The sequence below is a fragment of the Halictus rubicundus genome, chromosome 6, assembly GCF_050948215.1.
Source record: "Halictus rubicundus isolate RS-2024b chromosome 6, iyHalRubi1_principal, whole genome shotgun sequence".
NCBI classification, from domain to species: domain Eukaryota; kingdom Metazoa; phylum Arthropoda; class Insecta; order Hymenoptera; family Halictidae; genus Halictus; species Halictus rubicundus.
The window spans coordinates 6,723,622-6,741,524 of NC_135154.1; the positions used below are offsets into that span (position 1 = coordinate 6,723,622).

At 34.6% G+C, this 17,903-nt stretch overlaps 3 protein-coding genes across 9 annotated transcripts in view; 2 read left to right on the plus strand and 1 right to left on the minus strand.

Moving 5' to 3' along the window:
* The window catches only part of LOC143355141 (cytoplasmic dynein 2 light intermediate chain 1), a 161,608-nt gene that overhangs the window by 140,896 nt on the left and 2,809 nt on the right, over positions 1-17,903 (plus strand). Inside the window, exon 1 of one of the 2 annotated variants that reach the window (XM_076789703.1) lies at positions 17,007-17,132. The exons of the other annotated variant lie outside the window; for it this stretch is intronic. Coding sequence (XP_076645818.1) covers positions 17,113-17,132 — 20 coding nt within the window. The 5' untranslated portion in view covers positions 17,007-17,112. Of the gene's footprint in view, positions 1-17,006; positions 17,133-17,903 lie in introns of those variants that run through there. 2 annotated transcript variants of the gene reach the window in all.
* Positions 81-12,406, minus strand: LOC143355132 (bridge-like lipid transfer protein family member 3B). 6 transcript variants are annotated; one of them, XR_013082452.1, is made up of 19 exons: positions 12,211-12,406; positions 11,643-11,844; positions 11,317-11,508; positions 10,823-11,048; positions 10,485-10,651; positions 10,254-10,413; positions 9,927-10,172; positions 9,596-9,835; positions 9,451-9,477; positions 8,883-8,975; positions 8,577-8,764; positions 8,261-8,498; positions 6,986-8,187; positions 6,741-6,875; positions 5,929-5,940; positions 4,659-5,024; positions 4,432-4,579; positions 499-3,772; positions 81-467 (listed from the first exon to the last, which is right to left on the minus strand). XR_013082452.1 is itself a non-coding variant. In XM_076789671.1 (18 exons), exons 1-18 carry the CDS (start codon positions 12,252-12,254, stop codon positions 3,411-3,413), a joined length of 4,260 nt encoding a protein of 1,419 aa, XP_076645786.1. In that variant the 5' UTR covers positions 12,255-12,405; the 3' UTR covers positions 81-3,410. The 6 variants fall into 6 exon arrangements, 1 of the variants encoding a protein (XP_076645786.1); XR_013082450.1 differs by having other exon boundaries at positions 9,915-10,172; positions 12,211-12,405; XR_013082453.1 differs by lacking the exon at positions 9,451-9,477 and having other exon boundaries at positions 9,915-10,172; positions 12,211-12,405.
* Scat (VPS54 subunit of GARP complex scat) lies at positions 12,611-17,541 on the plus strand. The gene is made up of 13 exons (XM_076789672.1): positions 12,611-13,172; positions 13,410-13,788; positions 13,871-13,970; positions 14,062-14,225; positions 14,300-14,499; positions 14,570-14,755; positions 14,831-14,957; positions 15,057-15,311; positions 15,396-15,821; positions 15,898-16,178; positions 16,243-16,460; positions 16,533-16,746; positions 16,815-17,541. Exons 1-13 carry the CDS (start codon positions 13,075-13,077, stop codon positions 17,074-17,076), a joined length of 2,910 nt encoding a protein of 969 aa, XP_076645787.1. The 5' UTR covers positions 12,611-13,074; the 3' UTR covers positions 17,077-17,541.

Below are 17,903 nucleotides of genomic sequence, written 5' to 3' on the forward strand. Positions count from 1 at the left end.
TGAAGAAAATAGTTGTACGTGCAATTGGTAAACGAAATTACATGTAGTTACATAACACGTATTAAAAGACTAGAGGAAAGTAAAATATTTAAATTTTATTAGTTTATTTACATTTTTATCTTTATAATGAAGTTTACAAATCATTATGCATTGGTAACATATATTTCAGAAAAATGAATATACAATACTTCATTAAAGACGCCTGAAATAATAATATCTTGAAACCGAATAAGATGATACTTCCTGTATCATTACTGTAATTAATGTGATGTTTACGACAAGTGGTTACAGATGTGGTACGGATGTCAAGATTTGTTAATTAATCAAATCTCTTGAAAAATGTCATACACATGTATTCGTAAGTTATACTTAAGAGTTTTAAGACAGTAGAACCTCAATAATCTGAACTAATTTGAGTAACTCGTAATTATGAAAATAAACAGAAAACTTAAATAATATTGTAGTCGCTTTTATTGCTCTCTATTTTTGTTACTAAACTCTTTTATAAATTTTTGAATGTCTTTTACTTTTTCGTATATTAGACACAATAACTGTACACTTTCATATTAAAACTTTCACGTTATTGAACTATGTTTCCTTTCTACAAGGTAGAGCTCTGATAACCGAGGTTCTACTATACATAACTACTAAATGTAAGTTGTTGAAAATATCTTTATACGCCATACATACGTAATATAAATAAACCTACTTCCAATATTACTAGTTTAGACAGATACGTAAAATTTATGGTGATAATCATCTCCTGTTGAAATAGAACTTAGAAAGTAACTTTTCTATTGCATAAGTCTGAACAATTTTCCTGTTAGATATCTTCCTATCAATAATACAATACCCATTTTCCATCCTGCATTACAATAATAATTATAAAATAATATAATCACGAGCATAACGAACCTTTAACAAAGAAAATACAAATATTGTATAGTTGTAAAATAGGTTTACAAAATATTTTAATATAAAAAGCACGACGACATTAAAAATTTACATACAGATATTTTTTATTTAGAGATCACAAAAATCATAACTTCCGACATTTAGTTATGTTAAACGTGTAACATATAAATAGTCACAAAATTAACTTCTTAGTAGCTGTGGATGATATACATATTTTAGATGAAATACGCATTGTATAATATAGTATAAAGATATAGCATTATCAAAAATCAATAAAAAACAGCAGTAACTAAAAGGAAGCATTTGATATTATGTTTATTAAGAAAATGGACTGGTTAGCTTGATATAAGGTATAAAGATATAACGGTAAAGTGTATATAAGGTGTAATAATAGATGATCTAAGAAAATTTAAATCCCATCAAATATTAAAAAATTTTAATCAAAAGTAAAGAAAAAAATATAGAAATGCATTGTAAGCAAAATGTTCATATTACAATATAATACATGTATTATAAAAATCTAAAACTCTAATATCCAATTGCGAAGAGATACTTTTAAGATGTCCATACTTAATTTTTGCTGATATATGCGAACATGTAATGTATTTACACATGTTATATTAAATATACAGTCAATTCTACTATAATACATACCTCTATTCTGTATGCTGAACGTAACATTTATGTAATGCTTAATCGTATCAGTATGATTTTCTTATAAGCTTAAGTTCCAGCATGACCTGTTCAATAATCCTTCAAAAGGTATGAGACCTTATTTCGCGATTTTATAATACTAAATCGTTCCTTTCGAATTATTATATCGCAAAATGATTAGTCACACGCTTTGATCACTCAAATAATGATTAAAAACAACTGTGTGTAGAGAGTAGTTGTCTATATGAATGATATGTTTATGTGATCATTGTACAATTTTCTAAAAAAAAAGAAAAAGGAATTGGTAAAACCTAACATATCATCAAAGATAAAGATGACTGGCAATATTTTATTCTTTAAACGCATTATGTTTGGATGTATAATTCAAAAGAAAAAGGGAATAATCTATGAATAAATGTAGGCGAGTATGCAATAGTAGAAAAGACTGTTTAAAAAACGGAATTCCAAAACTCAGGGGAAAAACTACATAACAAGCGTTGGCAATAGGTACTAGAAAAATACCTCACGTTTTACGACAAGAGATTGACCAGCAACCCATTGGTAAAACTAGATTTAGTGGCAAACAATGATAAATGTCAATATATCACAACGACAAATTACGACATTGTTATAGTATATCATCTTGGATTATAATCCTTTTTAATATAGTCCAATAATATTCATTTTCGAAGATTATGCTGGTAAGATATTATAAACGTCAATCAGTATATACTTCTAGATTAGCAGTAATACCGAATATAACACAATAATGTTAATTCAACAGTCTTATCAAAACATTCAATATTATCACCTCGTACCATAGTAATCAAATTTAGAACTGTCCTACTTTCTTAAATAATGAAATTAGCCATTGCAGTGTTATCATATATATGTTATTATATATATAAACGATTTCATGTTGCCGTCGCCAAACAACTAGGAAGTCTACTCATATATCGGCTGAAACATCGCGTTATTCGTTATTTGTTAAAGTCTCATATTTATTACATTGATACACGATACCCCATCATAGGTAAAAGTTACTCATGAAAATCGTCTAAATACTTACGACAAAGAGAACAAAAGCATTGGTAAAAAATTTATATTCAATTCTCTGTTCACATATTCAATAACAACCACTGCTATGAAGCCAAATTTATATTGCAACCTCGACTAGAACTGCATTTCTCTCTCTCTATCTCTCTTCCTCTTTCTCTCTCTCTCTCTCTCTCTCTCTCTCTCTCTCTCTCTCTCTCTCTCTCTCTCTCTCTGTCTATATATATGCAACAATTATGCATATGCAAATACTAATATACCCGTATATACATTACTTTTAAACGTATATATCATAGCATATAGCAATTGCGCATTTACATACTTACTCTCAATATTCGTACCATTAGTTTCTGCTTATTAATGGATTTATTAAACACTGACTAATATTGCCATTATTTATCGCCTTGTACTTGATCATAGTCAGAAACTTATCCTCGCCTTTAGTTGTACAAGTCTTGATTTGCATCTATTGATAGATTTATGGTAGATAAGTTAATATAAAAGAGAAACAGAAAAGCAGAATTTCTAATAAATTAGAACTGGCGTATTACTAATGTCTCTCCTTCTCGTCAATGTAAATTAAAAACTACCAAAAACAAAATAAAGAGAAAAAAAATTATGCAAGTTTCTCAACACAAAGTACTGCATATCTGAGCTTGAATCTAATCATTTCAACGTGCGATCCCATGTTTCGTAATACGATGAGGATCACCTGGAAATAATTGAAATGATCGTTATGACTTATTCGAACTACAACACTTTGAGCAGTCAAAACAACTGGTGTGCTATCTTTTGGTTGACCAGGATGAACGGGTACCACCACTCCCAATTATTTGACTCTGAAGCTCTGTTATTGTTTCTTGCAAGGCTTTCTTCTCTCGCAGAAGCATCTGTATATCCTCTTGCGCCGCATTTAAATGTAATTTGATTGTATCGGATTCCTCCTTTACTCGCATCAATTTCGCATTATCCTCAGACAATTTCTCCAAAGTGTCAACACGTCGACGAAGCTCCTCGTTATCTGACTTTAACTGCTTACTAGACTTTCTCAAAAGATTCACTTCTATTTCATAGTCTACGTTCTGATCTGTTTGATTATCATTGTTTGATAACGTTACGAAAGAATCATTGGAGCTCAACATGTTTACTAAAAAAACAGAATATCTTAATTAGGTGAATTCACTGGAAGACTAAATTCTCTTTATGATTTAATAAGATCGTGAATAAGCTAGGATTCATTGGCAGCTAAATTATTTATAAACGATGAATAACTTTTTCTTGTCGATAAATAGTTGGTTTCATTATATGCACGTCGCTCGTTCATGCTGTATTTTAAAATGCGTATTCTATAAGCACTGCAATGAGTATGTATGGTCATTCAAACAGATTATTTTGAAAAAATTTAAAAAAAAATCGTGCCTCATTATAAGTGCAAGTTTGTGGACGTATTTTCGTGAAATGATCGATGTAAGCGGTAAATTTGAATACTAATCATCTACTTTTGTAATGTCAATGCTCACATTAGGAAGGCCATCTGAATGCACAGGACAATTACATAATTTATGGTATTAATTAGAAAAAAAATAAGGAAATACATATAAATATATCTGCCACTTGCATGTACTTTACATACTTGCTAACAACTATGTTCTACTGTATTATCGGATCTATTTCAATTACTGGTTACATCTATACTAACTGTATGTCAGCATTTTAACATTGAACATAATGAACGGAAGTGTAAGTAATACGGATTACAAGTGGCGGAGAACGATGATATAATTAGCAATTGAATTAATTGCTTACCAACTGGTTCAATATGAAAAGCACCATTTGTATCTCGCACTATTCTAAGTTTTGAAATATCCATATCTATAGGAATCGGTCCTGGCGAAGTAATATTATTAGGTGGACGATCTTCGTTCAAACGCAATGAAATAGTCTCTAAATATATCTGTAACAAATAAATGTGATAAGTCAGAAATATATGCAAAGCAGAATCAAGATAACTATAATGGTACTCTTTCGTATACCTGGATTGGTATTGGCTTTGGTATAATTTCATCTTCGAACAAATCTGTAAGCCCACTTATGGAACTCATCGATAAAGCCATTGATATGTCAGTAACTTTAACATCTAATTTATCTTCGAATAAGTCTAATACACTCTGTTTGTTGTGTACATCGATGACTCCAGTATCTATTTCCTGTTCGGCACTATAACTTTGATTTTGAGACGATTGTATATTCTTGTTGCTTGTGACGTGGCTCGCTTGAGAGAGTTTGTAAGAATCGGATTTGCATTTTAAGTCATGATCCAAACGAAGTTTGATACATGATCTACAATTCGAATCTGAAGCTAATTCAACCCAACCTCTAGATCGTGCACTGAACTTTGTCTAGGAAACAAAAACATCAAAAAGATAAATTTATATAGAAATTAATACACTTAGTGTTTACAAACTTGTCATAGACGCATTTACTCTGTTATGTTATAAAAAAAAAAATAGTTCGAATTCTTTTAACTGTAATTTATAAAGGCTCACAATTGTACAAGATAAATCACAGAGCGTTTAAACAAAAAAATTTCAGACGCAAAATTATAGTTCAGGCCAATAGTATCAAAAGAAACTCGCAATTTAAAAAATATAGTTCTACAATGAGCAATATACTTTTGTAAAAGAAATGTAATCTTTAAATTATTTAAAATATTGTAGAATGTAAAAACGAACAACTGATATCAGACAATATAAATTTCGCATCATACAGTTTTTGATAAAGAAAAAATAACTTGCATCATTAAAGTAGAATCCACTGAAGCGTTATAATTAACATTTGTTCTATTATACACGCATTTAAAGAATACTTCATTTCGCAAACGGAAAAAACTACAGTATATTTTACAAACAAAATTACTTCCACTGTCCTATAGTTTGTACAACTCTGGAAATTACTATAATTCGTACAAAAGTATACATTAATACACATATTTTTAATAGTAACATTCAAAAGCTTTTTAAATTCATTCCAAGTAAACTTCATCTCACACCATGCTGCATAAACTTATTTGTTAGTAATAATATATAAAAAAAAAAATAAACCCCCAATTTGCTTACCAAAATCACTGATGCAAATGATAAAGTAATGAGAAGATTTTGTTCATGTGAAAACACTTGTAATAAAATATGTGTATTACGTTTGTATAGCAATAATGTAAATTTAGTTGAAGATAAAAACATGCAACAGAATATATGCGGTACAAGGCATGTAATATAAACAAATATATGAGTATTTTGCCAATACCTTCCTCTTGACCTGCCACAAGTGCCACAAAAAAACATTCACAAGAGAAGGAGAGACGCAGGAGAAGCATGCAAAAAAAGTTAAAAGACATACATTGTATAAATATACATATATATATATAGTATAAATGGTTGTTATATATGTGATATGAAGTTAAAAATTAAACTTAGAGTTGTCTTTATAAGACGAAAACATGTAACTAGGAACAAAATGTTAATCGCTAGTTCATTCCAAGTACAATCACATAAGAAAAATTACGTTTTTAAACACTATACTGCATCACCTTTTTCATGTCTCAAAATTTCATATTTCTAACATTTGAATAAATTTTAAGGAAAAATTTAGAGGCAAGAATATTCCAAAAAATTAAATTCGTGTTAATTACAAAAACAAGTTATTGCTTGGTTGTTTAGTTACTGTGTAACACAAACCCTTTATGTGAAAGAAAGCAATTTGTATAGTATATACAGAGTGTTCAATTTTAATATATTATTGCAAATTACACGTGAATTACCTGCTATACTAAAAAATACGATTCGAAACTGTACAATTTTTATCTGAAACATTTTTCCATGCAGCAAATAATTATGAGTAATTTGCTTAATAACAGATTGAAATCGGGCACTTTGTATAACTAAACTTAAAAAGTTTCTACTAAAACTTACGCGAAAGAAACACTAAAAAAAATGTATAATTTTGATTGCAACAATATTTGAAATTTCAATATTTATATCTATTAATTAGATTAATAATAGCATAATCATGTACTTGACAAACAGATTGATATTTCGGTTGATATATGCTTATCTCACCTGAAATTCATCCCATGGTATAGACGAGCAGTCGTCATTGCCGACATTGGATACTTGAACTTTGATGGAAGATGCATATCCGCAAGACTGTTGAATAAATTCGACTTTGGACAGTTTGAATGTTGCCATAGAGACCTAAAAAATAACCAGGCGTGCCTAATAATATCGAGTCCTATGATATTTCATTGTTGAATTAACAAGAGTGCTAAGAGAGAAAATAAATCGAACAATTCACTCGAACTTACAATATCTTTACGTTTACACACGCTATCCAAGGATTTTTCGCTTTGTGTATCAGGAGTTTCTTCAACTACTTCGCTAGCTTCCTCAACCGTTGTTATTCTCATTGTATTATCAACAGTAAACATTGCATCCAGTTTCTCTTGATCTTGAAGGCTGACCAAGACATAATTCTCGCTATCGGAACTAACATCGCTTCTTATAGACACTGTATCGCTGCTGCCATCCTCGGGGGAGGCTTTCAAAGCAGAATCAAGCGAAGTCATTAAATTACTCAGACCTTTTTTCATAGAAGAAAGACCAACATTGAAGTTGTTAGGAATGAATGGTGCATTCGAGGACGAATCTCCTTTAATATGTTTTAACGTGGATTCGGGTACAGGTCGCATAGTAGATAATGCTTTCTCCTCTTCTATAGCGATGCATTGCTTTTCATGCGCTGCATTGGACAACTGATCGTGTTTATTTGGGCCGTTCTGCTTAAATGTAACAACGGGTTGAGTCGGAATAACTGGATGCATGAAATCCATTGACGTTATCGATGATAGTTCGCTTTGCGGCGTTGCCAGAATCACGTCCTCGTTATTTATATTAATTTTCTTAGTGCTAAAATCAGGTGGGTCCATGCTGTTTCGCCATTGAGCGGTCGAATTTACAATTTCATCCGCTATGCTAGACGTGTCTGGTACCACAGACTCCACATCTGCACCTGAATTTTCTTTGCCAGGTGTGTGAGACGGCATAACAAAAGTTACTTCGACTTGTGGTATCAGCGCACCGATAACAAGCGCGCTGCCGGAATTAACTTTCAATACTTTGTTCGAATCGATGGTCAGATACGTTGCCATCTCCGATAGAACCTCCGATAGTCTCAGTAAAAATAAATATTGATAATGATTTATCTGTACGCTAACTAAGTTGCTTATGTACGCAAGGCCATGAATATCGACGGATGAATATTCCTCCGAAGTCGATGGATTCACCGACATGTAACACCATAATGTTAGGGGAAATGCATCGAGAAACGGTACCGGACGATTTTGTCCGACCGCTCGCGCACCAAAGAAATCCCCCCATACGGGCTCCAAATTACAACACCATACGTCCTTAGCCTCCGTCCATAAAAGTTCTCTGTTCAATTGGCGGATCAATTCGTTTACAGAATTACTGGTGAAATTCGCTGGCGGATGGCGCACGTTATCAGTGCCTAAAATAAATAATTTTCAAATATTCAGACTAAGATACAGGGTGATAACGAATTTCTGTGAATAATTACTTACCTGCACAATGCGATAAAAATTTATCTGTTACAACCTGATAATCGTCCGTTTTATTCGGAAATTCAGTGCTGAAGAACATCTGACCCATTTGAAAAGTATTTAAGCATTGTGCCAAGTCTGCTCTCGAACATCTTTCAGTCGATCGGACATTTGTAATCGAGGCTCTTGAAGTTTGAATATGCAACGACTTTGGCCTATCTTTCTGATTCGGGTAATCCTGTTGGCTTTCAAAGACTATCTGAAAATGATGATTTCAATGTACGCGCGATACCACCGTGTAACTATTTATTTAGACGTTGTACTGTTTACCACTTACTCTTGGAAGTATAGCTTCAATTTTTACGTCAAAATACATTAAGTTAGTGGAAGTATGTGTTGCGTGTTTATCTTTACCCATTAAAGAGTGATGTAAGTTCAATGCAAATGAATTAAACCATAAACAGGAACAAACGTCAAAGTTCACTTGAATAGGATTCAGTTGTACATAAAACTTTGGTGGTGGCACTAAACAATAACAAAGTATTTTCAGTCACGTCTTTCTTAAAAAATAACTTCTAACAATTATAAAGTAACGACTAAAAGATGAATGTTACTCGGAACTATTGGCCGCGTGTTTACTTACATGGAAATGTTATGTCTCCAGGATAATAATAGTATGTGAATTCAGCGTGGAGAATCGTTACTTCTTCTGGGAGATAAAATCTGTCCCTCTCACCTAAGCAAAACAAAAGCACTTCAATAGAGACAGTGTATGCGTCTGGACAAAAAGAAACATGCTTTATGAGTATGCTCTGTGTAACAATGAAAATTGGTTTAAAATGAAATTTCACGATGGGGCGCACGCTATGAACATTTCTTCAAAAAGTTTACGTAATTTTTATATATTTTACGAAACATAAAAAGTCCGCTCGAAACATGTACTTGAAAAAAGCAAATTATATTTTGATTGCATATGTTTGAATTCATATATTACATTGGACAAATTTTAATAACTAATAAAATTGCTATTATTGTTATTAAGACTCTTGCACCAAAGAGTTAAAAATCAACGTTAGCTCATGTAGAACGTATTGTGTAATAATAATATAACACAAAAAAGCAACAGAACTTTCCAAACATGAAACTACTTTTAGCAAGTATTTGCAATATATTGTTACTGTAGATACACTACAACTATTAGTGATTTATACCTGTTGCGTGTTTCTTCCTTGATTGAGCTGTACAATTTTTAAATAGAAGAAATTATTGACATAGTATACAAATTTGAAGTGGAAGCTACTTGTTATAAAATAGATTTTCTAAGTAGATACTATAGTTTACAAAATTTGTATATACCTGTAATAAATTCTTTTGGTATAGGATTGCGAGACGTGGTTGTTACTTTGTACAAAGTAAAGTCATCGATTCTTATTATGATACACGTTGTCATCAATTTGGCGAGCTGCTCTAGAATATAATTTTTGACTGGATTACCGCTCGGATGCTGCGATTTCTTTTGCTCGTTAGAAAATGCATTTGCATTTTGCGTTTGATTATTCTTTTCCAAATTTTCTCCAGAACCTTTTGCACTACTAACTGAATATAAGAAATAAATATGATCAAATCACGGTTTCACAGACTTCTTACTACTATTTAGACATGTTTTCGAACGAACCTGTAACGTTACCTTGACTTCTCGTCAAAGGGGAGTGTTGCGTCCTACCGGAATCAATTAGATCCATAAACTGACTTCGAAATGAACTTAATGATTGCTGCAACCATTGACTGTGTCGGGTAGCATTTTCTCTGTAGTTGGCCCAATGTTTTCTGTCAGCCATCGCCAAATGATATGGATAATAATCAATTTGAAATCTAACTAGTGAAATTTGTAGTGCACCCCCGTCTTTTAAATCGGGATGAGAGGATCTACCATCTAGTAGAGATAGATGAAGATGTACATTTACATAAACGTAACGATCCAGTAACAAAAACTGAAAAGTTTATGTGTACTCACTGCCAACATCGTCACACAAATGCAAATCAATTCTCTGACATAGAAAATGATATGACGTCTCTACAACATCGCATCTGGTGAACAATTTTGAAATAAAAGTGTTACATTGATTTTTCGTTCTGGATTGCTGCGACACTTGTGCTTGATACTCTGGCAATACCTTCAATGATCAGGATTATTAATATTACCGAAATAACAATATGTCATCATTTTTACTCTCTATGTACAAACCTCCAATTTTCTAGCAGCTTTCGTTTTACGTTCTAAAACCGTGGCCTTTTCTATTAAGCCACCAAGTGAGTCGATAAAATGAAGAGCTGCTTTCAATTGTGAATCTGTTAAAACCCACAGAAGGTCGTCTAATATAAGAATCAGTCTTGATCCCATAACAAAACAATCTGAAATACATATTTCATGTTTTTCTCATAATGTTTAGAAAATAATCATTGTATACAGGCTGTTGCAACTAATTTGAGCATCCTGTATATCTCACTTAGCATTGAAGAAATATAACAACAAACATTAATGATACTATCTTAAGTGGAACTATACATATGTACATTGTTTACCTGAGATTCTTTTCTTGATAGTAATGCGACATCTTGCTTGGTTTGTAAGAAGACGTAGAGGTGTTAGATTCTTATCTTTAGTACTTTGTGCTTCTATTCTAACTGTTTGCCATTCGAGCTCTTTAAAAATAAGTAATTGTCCACGATCAGAATCTTTTAATCTAGTAGTTCTTAAGTCACAACGTTGCCATGTTGGAGACTTTGATTCCACAATGATGCGGTTCATCTATGATGAAACAAAAATTCTCAAATGCTTTATCAATCCTATCCGTGGAGTAGAAGGAAATAGCCTAATGTGAAAAGTACACAACTGGGAATGGGATAATATTTGGGTAATCAGTAGGTAACAACAGAAGATAAATGATAGTGATAGGATGTGGGTAAAAGTAAAGGTCAAAAGATAAAATGTAAATTAAACAAGGAGGGGAAGGAAAATGAGGCACAGTGGTTACACAAGGAACTAAATAAGAAGTTCCTTCCTGTAAATACATTACCTGAACCGAAGCAATGAATGCAGGGCTTTTAAATGTAACCGATACAGTATTAACAGCCACTGTTATTCCATCAATTACTTTGTGTATGAAAGAATATTTTGTAGGACCTGTGTACGAAGACAATCCTTGCATGGAAGATAAATCTCTTAGATCTTCGCAAGTTTCTACTTCTATATGAACTTCATCTAAACTCTGTAAAAGATACAATTTGGTCGCTTCTATTAATGTCAATTTAAAAATAAATAATTACAGTTGTATTTATCTTGATAAGCAACAAGTGATAAACAAAACTTTCTGTATTGACATATTTGTTCGTAAATATTTACCAAATATATAGGAACACTTCTCAGTTTAGTCCATTGTATACGAAATGAAACCTTATTGCACCAAGCATTCGTTAGTCTGAGCCACGACGGTAACTCCAGGAGATCTGTCAAAACTATTTCGTCAAGTTCTAAATTTGACAATTCACCTTCCCCTTTAAATGTACTTAAATTTATTTTATCTGCCGACAGATTCTTGGTGAACCTACAAATTTATATAAAATAAAAAATAGTGTAGTATCATCTTTATTTTAATACACGCAACAACCATATTGCAATTTGTAAAATAGAGACGTAATAAGGCGCAGACATAGGCAATGAATCTGTACGTGACACTTTCAAACTAATTAGTTCGAAGTGGTTACTCTAACAATTAAAAACCACGATCAAAAGAAATGATCTATAATTCGACGAAAACAACATTAGCAATTCGGTACATTAAATAAAATGTATTCAAAAATCGCATATATTTGAAATACTAGTTCGAATTTAAGAAGAGTTGTGCAATTTTTTATCGTACATTAAACCAAAGATAAGCAAAATGGAATTAACAATTCAATCATGTAAATACCTCGACAGATGCTTCAATAATTGTTTCTTTATTAGTGACACCATTTTTTCCTACTTTCAATTAGTTTCTATTATATCTAATACACGCTCCAACATGGTTAGCTTAACATTCCACATTTGCAGTGAACTACAATTCGTTCATACATGCCACGATTGCCATGACTTTCGACTCGAGTAGTCAGTAAGTGGACTACACCGGCGGTCACGAGGTATGGTTGTCCACCCCACTCCGAATCCATTAGGCTCGTAACGTTTGGGAGGTCGGAGTGGGGTGGACATGTATTCTGACAGTTTGAGCCATTAAATTCTAGTTACTTTTTTTGGGTTCTCTCCATCTTTTTGCATGAAATTTCACATTCCTAACTTCACGTTAACAAGACGTTTTCTATCCTCGCTCGGCAAAAACTACTTAAACGACAGCGCGAGGAGAGAAAGCGTTCTAAATTGTATTCGTTTAAAACAATAAAGTCCAACAGAATCGTTCAAGCATCGTTTGAGAAAGTTTTGTAAAGCGTTGATCTAAATATAATTATTTGTTATCGTTCTTCGTGACCTGTATGATTCATTTCACGCTTATATCTTCGCAGTGTTTTTTATCAGCGAGTTTCACTGTTGTTCAGTCTGAGTCAAGAAATTTTTTTCATGGAAACAGGAATTTATTGTTGCGCGGTTTTCGGTTGGTCAGCCTGGGTCCGATCGTGAAACGTGTATTCATGAGTGATAAGAATACATTTGACAATGAGAGATAGCAGATAAATGGGATCACGAAATAATTCTACGTTTAGTTAATATCGAAAAAGTACTCGATGCATAGTCAAGTAAGTGAAACAGTGACGGGATGTCAACGTAGTGCCTCAAATGGAAAATGGCGAAGATCATGAAAGGATCCGAACCGTTGAGCACGATCCTCTTCTGCGAATATTGCACTAACCTTTCGTTTAAGCAAATAGAAGATTTTGTCAGGTGGGTCGGTGTACCGGATTTCTGTTTCCATTGAAATGATTTCGAACATTATAAGTGTATTTCATATTCAATTGACTCTAGCATATTTCCTATATAATTGTCATAACCGCACAATGTCGATAATGATTAATGCATTAAGCTGTCAGTATTTAAATGAGCGCACATTTTTTTGTTGAATAGCGCTCGCATTATGGCGCTAGGTAGGATAAATGATTATTCAACTTTCTCATTATTCAGGCACCTACGAGATCAGCATTGCGCCAGAGAAGGAGGCTCTTTTGTGTGTCTCTATGGTTATAATGGAGTATGCTCTAGTCTTCCCGTGGAAGGTGTTTCCGATAAAGATTATGTAGCACATGCCACCAAGCATGCAGCGATGCAACAGCAACGCAAAAGCAATGGCCAGTTGTCGGAGCCTTCCTCTTCATGGACTGTATACTCTGCTGCACAGAACTTGCCAGCTGTTTTAAATGATCCATTTAAGGGAAAGCAGAGCAACTTTTTAACACGTACTTGGGGAGATGGATTCGTAGAAAAAGTTGATATACCTAAAAGCCCGTATCTCCCTGAAATTACCATGCAGCATTTCGAAACTTATTTAAAGAAAATTGCCAGGGTAATCCATATATTACTTAATTCGAATGTTTTTATCTTTAAGGTAACTTTTCTGTCTTTTAATTAATGACATCTACTTGTAGAGATTTAGAAAGCATTCTCGCATGAATTCGAATGCTAACAGATCAACTACCAATGAATTGTTACAAAACTTTCCAAACTTAAGAAAAGTAAAATGTTCAGGTAAGAATAATGATCTTATGATTTGTACAGTATTAATCTGATAATATTATGGAAAATCTTTGCATTAAGTAGACAATGTTTATTTGTGCAGATCGAATGCAATTTGATTTAACTAATATACCAAAAATTTTTTTAATACCCAATCTGGATCTTTCTCAAAAAGACAATTTTTATGCTGTATTTCCATTCACAAAAAATGGATTATTAAACGAAGATTCTAATATTGTTATGCATGTAAAACAAATGCAAGAAAAGGTACATCGATGAGTAAATATGCTATACAAAAAACGCGGGAAGCGAAACAAATAATACTAACGTGTTTCTTGCAGTTAAGTCACTATTTAGATATTGTGGAAGTTAGAATAGCTGAACAGGTTGCTTCGAAATCTCAAGCATTTTTTCATGCTATGACTTCTCATGATGCCTTAATGGAGCAACTCACACAAACTATTACTGTTCTCAAAGCTCTTAGGAAAAATATACACCAAGTTGATAGACATCTAGTCAATGATTCCTTAGATATATTACGGTAATCCACGAAATTATTTTTGACGATGTTACCCTGCATTCGACGCTACCTCGATTCTTCCACGTTTTAGATTAGAGCAAGCAAGATCTAATCGGTTATTAGTTCAAGAAAAGTTAAAGCTTATGGCCACGGTGCATCAAAGCCAACCGATGATACAGTTGTTGTTATCTACCCCAGATTACGTGGCAGCATTGGATCTTATTTCCACTACTCAGGAGATACTTTTACAAGAGTTGAACGGGGTGCATAGCTTTAGGTACATCTCGATTTCTATCAGCGATAATCCTAAATGTCCGCACGATGCACCGTTAATGTTTGCTCGCGTTTTTAGACATCTGAGTTCCCAGTTAACGGAGATGGAGCGATTGGTAGATAAAATGTTGTCCACGGAGTTCCAAAGGTACGCGACTGCCGATTTGAACAGACCGTTGGGTGGTGAGAACAGTGTTCTGGACGGTGTAAGTATGCACACGATCTTTAGCAGTGTACACTTTGTAGCGAACAAATCGTCATCCATCTCTTCCCAGTGAGATCATTTGTACGTCCTCAACGAACAGGATAAGCTTGTGTCGATCATTTCCGGTTTGCTGCGGCAAAAGCATTTTCAATTTGTGGATACTTACAAAGAGGAGGCTATAACGACAGTGAGAGCTGTGACTAAGCAGAGGGTGATAGAGGCTCTGGCAGCGAGCGACTGTTGCAGCGATCAACAAGCGGCTGCTCTAGAAGTCGGAGGACTCTCCTTAGCGGAGAGATTAACGTTGCTAAACAACACCATACAGTCGTTAACGTTTCTACTGATGCGAGTCAAGGTATTTAACACACCGGGGGAAATAGAGTTGATTGCAGAGATACATTTGAGCATTTATGTTGTCAGTAACTGTTGCGTCTTGTAGGCTGTTCACGACGTTATGCGAGACACGGTAGATCTTGCATCTGGTCGAGTTTGCGACGGTTCGTTCGATGAGAGTATACCCGATCGGTTATTGACTCGAGCAGAGCATTCGCGAGTAACGACCAAACTCAATGATATGATAACCTCGGTTTGCGATTATTGTCATGAACGAATGGGAAATCTGCTTTCTGCAGGTGCGAATGACAAAGACAAGTCGCAAAACGATAAAGAGAAACCGACCATCGAAAACGCGAGTAGCAAATCGGATGAGAAAGAGAGCCAAAATTGGAACGATAAGTCGTCCTGGTTGAGCAAGAGGGCAACCACAGCCCAAGTGTGTCAGTTGGCTAATTTGGTCGAGGGATTTACAGAAACTTGCGAGAAACTCTGTGGCAAGCAGTGCACAGCCTTACGATCCGCCTTTAAGGTAACTCCATACCTTCCGACAGATACTTTTGCCATCTCGAATCGCAGCGTTCGTTTAACATTTCTTTGTATCACAGGCACAAGCCAGCAAGTTCATTCAGAGATTTCATACCGAACTTAAAACAAAACTCACCCTTTTGTTGGAGTCCGAAAGATGGAAACAGGCGGACGTACCATCCGAATTCCAGCACCTGGTGACCTACGTGCACGAAAACCAATGTATACCAACGTACCAGTTCAAGCCGGATGACAAAGCTAAGGAAGACGATGTTCAAAATTTTATTGTAGTGGGAGATGAGAAGTACGCCGTCGTTGCCACGGCTCTGATGCTTATACAAATGATTCACGAGTATTGCAGGTGATTGTCGAGTCGAAACAGCGAGAAACAACGAGAAATATATTAAATTTTATCGCGATTGCAGAACCGGCAGCGAGTTGGTTGCCTTGTCCGGAACAATTGGGAGGCATTTAGCTGAATTATTACGCCATTATAATTCCCGTTGCTGTCAACTTGTACTCGGCGCTGGCGCGATGCAAGTTGCTGGTTTAAAAACAATTACTAGTACGATACTGGTACTGGCTGCCCGCAGTTTGAAGCTGATCTTGTGGTTTATGCCTTTTGTAAAGGCACACTTTCAATGTAAGCGACATATATTCGGATATTCGTTTTTTTTTCTGTTCATTTTGATTTAACGTTGCAATTTGAATGCAGCGCTATCAGAGCAGAATCCTAGTCGTGGGTTTGCCTCGTCTAACATAAGCGGCGGCGTCGCGTTGCTGGATAGCGTCGAGAGAGACATTCGAGCTCACGTAAAGGAGATCGAAAGCAAGATCCTTACAATTGTCGACAATCTGCTCGGTGGCCAGATATCGAAGTGGACGGCGCGGCCACCAGTACCATCGGTCCCGTTTAGAAATATTTCAAAGTAAGTACCGAGGTTGGCAAACAACGCCGTAGCCGCAGATTTATAAAACGAACTATTTATCATTGCAGTTATTTAATGAAACTACACGAAGCAGTTTCTGGTATTTTGCCTGCAGTCGAAGTACAAATCTTGTATCGAACGGTAAACACGTCTTTTAAAGAGAAACTACGAGAACAGTTAGTCAAAATGAATATAGTGAATAACGGTGGTCCGCAACACGGTATAGTCACGTCCGAGCTCACTTTTTATCTCGAGGCGTTGCGAAAGCTGAAAGTGTTGCCCACCAACGAGTTAGATGACAATTGGATGAGTGACATATGGACTAGATAACATGCAGAGCGTGTGATATATTGCATAATAGAGGCGATGAAGTATTGCCGAAAGAGGTGACTAATCTTTCTTATTGTCTTCCTTCGCACGCTTCGCAATCGTCCTACGATATTAACGTGTTTCAAATGCATTTTTCAAAACATGGATGGCTTATACCGGGAATCATCCATAGAAATATTTCTAATTATTTTATTCGTAAGGTTGTATGGATTATAGAGCCGGCTTAACGTTATGGTAATCTAAGGAGAATACACGGGACAGCATTTTTATAAAATGTTGTGTTCGATGTTTCCGAGACTATTTGGATACCTGGGAACTAGAGGATGGTTTCAAGGGAATACGATTTTGTTTGTATCACTTGTTGGCTACGTTTTAATACTAATTGTAAGCTAGTTCCATCATTCGTACTTCTCGTCTCTCAAACAATCAATCATTTATGCCACAGTGTTCAGGTGTAAATTTTCATACGACGAGTGTGAACGACCTCGATAAAAAAAAATCGTTCGAATCATCGAAAAATAGTTTCACTTCCGAAGAGCTTGCTTTCAGTTGATTAGTATATCGGGCATAAGAGAATATGGTTGGAGTAGATGGACCAAGACTTTAGGTACTAAATTATTTTCCTTCACGTAGGTGTCCGTGTAATTTTATAGTAATTAAAATTAGAACTTTTCCTGAGGTGAAACACGCTCACACTCGAGTTCAATGGTTGGCACGGAAGATATAATCCCGAAAGACGTACGTAATGCGACTGCTTTTATTGTTGTGTTCATTGCTAGAATTGGACTGATTATGAAGAGTGTATCCTCGAGATAAATCTGATAACG